Consider the following 6,905-nt stretch of genomic DNA (forward strand, 5'->3'; position numbering starts at 1 on the left):
ATTACATATCCAGTCCGTGTCAACTCTGCACAACAATGATCGTTTAATTAAAATAGTCAAAAATGATTAATTCGTGTGGGCTTTCGTAGAGCAAGTGGTGTATTAATTAAGGGCTAATTTTAATGTTACATGAATGGTAAGTTTACAGTTCGATTTTTTGGGGGAAATTGGGTGGCAATGGCGTTCGATGACCTTGGAAGAGTAGGCCCTAAAAACAGTGCGCTTACAAAAACAAACAAGTTTATGAAAAGAATACGAATACATGCATACGAATGGAATGCGTGAATGCGTATGTATGTGTGAGCGCGCACAGCTGACTGCCACCTGCTGTGAGAACGGGAGTAGTGGGAGAGTGGGCGGTGTGGTGAAATGATCTCATTGAATTTAATTTAGAAGCTACATGTTAGTCTCCTATGAACAGCTCTAAAAATAACTTCAAATGGGGAAGGATCAGCATTTACTAGAGGCAGCGCGTAATGGTGACATACAAACCGTTGGCAAATTGCTGGAGTTGACTGCAAAAAGGCATGGACCGCTTTCCAGGTATAGTGATAATTTGTAAACAAATACATACATACATATTTCTAATTGGCTTTGTGTTTATTTGATAGTTTTCGTCGCAGCCCCAATCTTAATTGCCAGGATGTAAACGGCTACACGGCCTTACATCATGCCTGTCTCAACGGCCACAGCAGTATTGTGCGGCTGCTGTTGGCCCATCACGCACAGGTGGATGTGCCAGACATTCGAGGCTCAACGCCACTCTTTTTAGCCTCCTGGGCTGGCCATCAGGATATTGTGAAAATGCTGCTCTTCCAGAGTCACACACCGGCCAATCCCAATGCACAAACGATTGAAAACGAAACGGCACTGCATTCGGGCGCCCAGCATGGACACAATGCTGTAGTGGCAATACTACTGTCCTATGGTGCCGATCCTAGCATACGCAATAACAGCTTTCAAACCGCATTGGATCTGGCCGCCCAATTTGGACGTCTGCAAGTGGTACAAACGCTGCTGCGCGCCGATCCAGACTTAATTACACCCTATCGCCGCTATGAGGAAGATAATTTGTCTGAAAAACTAGGATATGCCACGCAATATGCCACAACGCCCACAAAGCACATATTTACACACACTTGCCTGCATCTTGCCAGTCGCAACGGGCACAAAAAGGTGGTGGAAACATTGTTAGCGGCTGGCGTTGACGTCAACATTCTGACGCATGCGGGCAGTGCATTGCATGAGGCTGCGCTCTGCGGCAAGAAGTCGGTGGTGGTGGCGCTACTAAAGGCTGGCATTGATGTGCACGCTACAGATCACAATGGCCGCACCGCACTGGAGATACTCTCCGACTATCCGCCCCATGTTACATACGATATTGTAGCAGTTATAAATGGTTTGTGTGCTAACTCCAATTGCCACGAATTGCTAACACCCACACACATTGATTCTTGCAGAATTTACAGAGGCGCAGTTGTTGCGCATGAAACCAGCTCAGCTGGCCAATGGATCTGGTTTGGATCTGGAGAACGGCATACATACGTTGCCGAAACGTTTGTATGAGAAGAATGCGCAGCGGCAAAAGTTATCCAAGCAAACTGATGCATACAAGCTGAGGAAGTAAGCCAAGCCAAGTCAAGCTCTAACTAAAAATTCATGGAACACGCCCACGCACGCGTTCAATTCCATATAAATAAGCTATTGTTGTTGTAATTAATGTTGACCTTAATTAACCAAAAACCAAACTGACAAACACTAATTCTTGTTTATGTGCTCCACTCAACTCACAGCTCAGCTCATGCCATATGGAAAAGTCAGCACTCATACCAACACATACTTGCACCACCACCCCGCACATGCATTCACATATACACTTAGCACTCGTCTCTAAAAACAATTGGTTGGTACATCATTTTGTCAGCGCCTACATATAACGGGTTCTTGGTCTTATCTTGTTTCTTTTCCACGTAACCCTCCACATATACTACCACCGCATAATCCACTAAAGAACGCTAGACAAACCAAACGGACTTTCGCACTCTTTAAGCTCTTTGGACAACTACACCAAACCGCCAGCGAATTATCTAGAGATGAAGCCCGTTAAGCAACAAAGATCGGCCAACGATGTTAATGGCTTTGAGCCCACCCCAGACATATGGATCACCTATAAGCCCGTCTACAAGGAGGCGTACCAAAGCTCGCTGTTGCAGTCGAGCAATAATTTCTCAAATGGCTCCATACCATCGCGCTCTTATGAATATATAAATATGCTAAAATCAGGATACAACAGCGAGGAGCCCACCATCAGCACCAATAGCAGCTGTAAGCAATGCGTCAATCAATGCATTGGGGCACTGAGTCATTTTCATTGTATTTATTTTTACAGCTGCACATCAGCATTCAACTGTGCCTCAGTACGTGGAAATGTCGCTGCCGTCGCCAATACCCATGCCCCGCACGCACACTGAATATAATGACTATGCGAATATAATGCCCAGAGAATGTGAGCAGGCTGCAATTCCATCCGCTGTTATTGATAACAACAATAATAATGATACTGAAGGTAAGCAACGTTTGCCAACGCATGTTAGGCATTCACCTACGCCAGATTATCCACCACCCACTGTCGTCGATGCTGAGACAACAATCCTGAATTACATGCAACCAGTGGTGACGCCACGCATACGCACACGCCTTGTGGACGCTGGTGATTCTACGGGCACCACCAATTCCATTTGCTCGGAAATTGTGGAGGAATTCGTGGGCGATATACCATTTGCAGGGCTCTTCAAGGGCTCAACTTTGAATCTATCACAGGATATGGTCGATGGACGTGTTTCAGTTGTGCGTGAAGGCCTGCGTTCGCCCAGCATGGTGAGATCTGCCATAAACCAGCAACGCCGCAGTCTTTCAAAGCAGCGTTATTCGGCGAGCGGCGAAGATTTTAGCGCCTCACGTGTTTGGGCAGAGATCGATACTATATTTGAAAATATCGGCAACGAGGTGTCCACTGTTGAGCAAGAAACCTATATGCAAAGTATTGAAGAGCCGTTGCCACAAGAAAATGGAAATGCTTCACCAGCAGATCAACGTCATTCGCTACACATACGTAATCCGGCTGAGCTATTATTGGGCAAGTCACAGACTGTGGCTTCCAATTGGTGTCATTCACCCTATACGCTGGTCTATGGAGAAATTCGCTACTCTGTATTCGTAAGCATATATAAATGTGTTATTTTTGCCTTTTGTAATACATAATTCGTTTTTAGTATCTGGGTTCTACTGTCATCAGACAATTGCAAGGCACCATATCGGCTCGAAAGTCTATACAAAAGCTAAAAATTGAAGAAAACTTGAAGTCGGCCTCAAGCGTCAGTGATATTAGCTTGTTGGAAAACTGTACAACGTCGACAAAGTATCTCAAGGCTGCCAATTCGCAAACACGTCTTAAAGTGGACATTGCCGCTTCCTGTCTGGGCGTCAAGTTTATAGATCATGAGACTAAGGTACTTAGTTATTTGTCGAGTTTAAGTTGAGATCAATCTATATGACACTTTAATTCACAATTTGTAGACTGCAATTTGCTCGCACGATATTGAAAACATCAATTGTGTTTGTCAGGATGCGGAGGACATGCGTTATTTTGCGTACATAACCAAAGAACAGGAACTCCATTACTGCCATGTATTCATGGTTGACAAAGTGGTATGTACGCTACTATTGCTGAATTAAGACTTCTGACATTATTTTATTTTTGCTTTACAGGAATTAGCAAATGAGATCATTTTAACTTTGGGCCAAGCCTTTGAGGTGGCCTATCAACTAGCTTTAAGCAGAACATGATGAGTGCTATGATGCGTGCCACATATTCGTTCATGCCATTTGATTTTATTTCAATGTATTTATGACTAACTAGTCGTCGATGCCATTATAATGCTGTCATTATTGTGATGTCAGCAGTAGTATTTTTAAAAGTTTTCCGAAATAAACACATTACTAATGATCAGTTTTTAAAAAATAACCGCCAGCAGTTTTTCTATCGATAAAACAAATACTTTACGATCGGTGTAATCGAATATTACTCAAAATAGCAGCTCTGAAAAGCAACGCATGTTAACTAACATTGCGCTTGCATTTAGCATTTTAAACGCAACGAATGAAAATAAAGACGCCATCGAAAAAATATCTGAACAATTTTGTACATAATGGATACCAATTCTAGTAAGCGTGTGCAATTAAGTTACAAGTCAATAAATTATTACTTAAAGGTTTACTTTTAGGATCAACGCGGTCACGCACCCGTCAAAAGACAATTGATTCCTTGGACGACTTGCCTGTTGAGATGCCTGTACCCAAGACGCCAACTGCAAAAGCGGTTGTGGCCTGTGAGACTCCACGCCGCAGCACACGTAAGAGCGTACGTCCGCCAATAGACTATGATGATATTATAGAAAGAAATGTAATGTCCTCGGCTAGCAAAGTAAAAAGTAGTGCATTGGCTGCTGCACAAAATATCACCACCGTAGCGGAACGTGAAGAGGAAGATGATGCGCATAAGTGGTCTGCCGCTGAAGTTGGCCGACATTCACAAAAGCGCAGCCGTAAGTCCAAGCGCAAGCAAAGCAAAAAAGCGAAGTCAATGGTAACAACGCAACCTATTGAGAGGGAAGTGGTAGATCAGATTGTTAATGAGGATGTAGAGTCCAGTGCAAAAACTAACATAAAGTTGTGCTCACTGGATGAAGACAATGACGTGCAGGACAATCACGAGGAGTCTACAGTTGCGTGCGCACAGGAAATGAATATTACGCAATCCAATCAATATGCGCAGGTTGATACAAATATCAAAACTGACTTAAGCTTGTGCCTATTGGAAAACGAGGACGATCAAGATATGCAATCCAATCAAGATGCGCAGTCAAAGGCTGATATCAATATTGAATCTGATCTAGGCTTGTGCCCATTGGAAATCGAGGACGATCAGGATATGCCTTCGCTACTACAACCCGAGCGCGAGAAATCAACAGTCGCTTGCACACAGGAAAAGAATATTGAGAAATCTAATCTGGATGCGCACTCGAATATCGCTGTTGCCTGTACACAAAAAAATAATGTTGAGCAATCCAATCAAGATGCGCAGTCAAAGGCTCACACAAATATTGAAACTGATTTACACTTGTGCCCATTGGAAAACGAGGAAGATCAGAATATACAAACTAATCAAGATGCTCAATCAAAGTTGAATACAACTATTGAATTAGAATTGTGCCCATTGGAAATCGAGGACGATGATGATATGCCTTCACTACTGCAAGACGAGGACGATCAGGATATGCCTTCACTCTTGCAAGTCGATGATAGTCCTACTGTTCTTAACCGAACCTTTGATGCAGATGAAAACTCAGTTATATACATGGACACATTAATGTTAAATGCTGAAGATATGGAATGTCCAGCGCCCAAAGTGCCAGTTATATTGGAAAACAAAGCCATTAAAGTGGTATTAACTACCGCGGATAACAACCGAACAACGCTGATTAATCTTAATGACAACTCAAAGCCATTCAAGTTTCCAACTCCGTTAAAATCTAGTGCTAACTTTCAATTCTCTGGTAACACCACAGCTGCCAACGAAAAGTTCAACAATGATCTACTGAATTGCAGTGAACGTGGACGCAGGCGTTCCAAATCGCTTTCAAACGAGAAAGTTTCTAATACTGTATCATTTTACAGCCCAGTAGAGACTATAGCCGTTAATAATAAGCACAGGAAGGGACTGGATATATCTAGTAAGTACTGCAAATAATGCCCGCTGTGCGCAAAATTTAATTAACATTTATATTTTTGCAGATATAACACAAAGGCGCAAACGTTCCTTGTCAGCAGATTGTAGCCGCGTTATAGAGAGTCGCATTCCAAAACCTAGTAAGAGTTGCATACTCATAATTTGTGATACTTTACCTAAACAAATATCTTTTCTAGAATTCTTCCAAAGGGTTGCAACACCCACCAAGCTTAAAACCGTTACCAAGCTGCCCAACTTTACAGCGATTCATCAGAAGCATTTTGCTAAAATGGAGAATCTCGTTGAGCATGTAGAACGCAAGAAATTACGCGCCAAGGAGCTGCAAACTTCGTCGGCTGTAAAGTCATCAGTCAAGAAACGGATCGAATCTATCACAAAGTCATCTGCAAAGAAATTGCCCGCTCCTAACGTAAGAGCAGCAAGCCGACCACGCGCTCTGAAGAAATTGGATGTATCTAGCGTGCCAATAACACCCAGGAAAGCATCTGAGCAACAAGGGAATCTTCCAAATCCTAGAGACATGATGGCAAAGGCAATTTTGCCAAAACGGTTACCCTTAAGTAGCAACATTTCCAGCTCGGCATTTGTTTTTAATTCAGCAGCTGTTAGCAGCAAGGATGCGGAGCCTGTACAGAGTAAGGTTCAGGCACGCCAACAGCGTCATATGGAGATGTTCAAGGGACGTACCGCAACAAAGGCAAAGAATGTAGAGCTCATACGTGGAGTGCGTTCAAATCGGCGCTTTGAACTGCAAATGCAGCATCGCCGGCTTCAAGACGAGAATAAAAGTTAAGCTGAAGAATTATCTTTCAAAATAATTTAAATTTACTAACATTAAGCTATTATGTATATGTATAACTAAAATATTTTCTAAAATAAACTCAAATCTCTTAGACTTCGAGTTTTGACGGCAAGTGAAAATGCAGCATCGCCGGCTTCAAAAGTTATGTTCTACAATATTTTTAAACCTTCAATATGTATTTAATTTTGTTAACATTAAACCTTTATGTATTACTAAACTCTTTTTTTAAAAATAAACTCACACCGCTTTCAATTTTAGCGGAGCTCATTCCGCTTTTGTTATTATTTGCATCTA

At 42.4% G+C, this 6,905-nt stretch overlaps 2 protein-coding genes across 4 annotated transcripts; both read left to right on the forward strand.

The window, feature by feature from the left end:
- Nucleotides 1-13: 13 nt before the first annotated feature.
- LOC108604659 (ankyrin repeat and sterile alpha motif domain-containing protein 1B) lies at nucleotides 14-4,004 on the forward strand. Of its 3 annotated transcripts, none has more exons than XM_017994210.1 (9): nucleotides 14-136; nucleotides 408-543; nucleotides 612-1,399; nucleotides 1,461-1,623; nucleotides 2,012-2,325; nucleotides 2,390-3,216; nucleotides 3,273-3,509; nucleotides 3,577-3,708; nucleotides 3,769-4,004. In XM_017994210.1, the coding sequence occupies exons 2-9, from the start codon at nucleotides 440-442 to the stop codon at nucleotides 3,844-3,846; spliced, it is 2,643 nt and encodes an 880-aa protein (XP_017849699.1). In that variant the 5' UTR covers nucleotides 14-136; nucleotides 408-439; the 3' UTR covers nucleotides 3,847-4,004. The 3 variants fall into 3 exon arrangements, with proteins under 3 accessions (XP_017849699.1, XP_017849698.1, XP_017849700.1); XM_017994209.1 differs by having other exon boundaries at nucleotides 422-543; XM_017994211.1 differs by having other exon boundaries at nucleotides 422-543; nucleotides 2,051-2,325.
- Nucleotides 4,005-4,372: 368 nt separating this feature from the next.
- Nucleotides 4,373-6,832, forward strand: LOC108601451 (the record flags this gene model as incomplete). Its single annotated transcript, XM_017989349.1, has 3 exons — nucleotides 4,373-5,792; nucleotides 5,854-5,928; nucleotides 5,986-6,832. Coding segments are annotated over 3 exons (2,112 nt in total), but the record flags the coding sequence as incomplete, so codon positions are not given.
- Nucleotides 6,833-6,905: the final 73 nt, after the last annotated feature.

The sequence above is a fragment of the Drosophila busckii genome, chromosome 3R (genome assembly GCF_011750605.1).
Source record: "Drosophila busckii strain San Diego stock center, stock number 13000-0081.31 chromosome 3R, ASM1175060v1, whole genome shotgun sequence".
Taxonomy (NCBI): Eukaryota; Metazoa; Arthropoda; class Insecta; order Diptera; family Drosophilidae; genus Drosophila; species Drosophila busckii.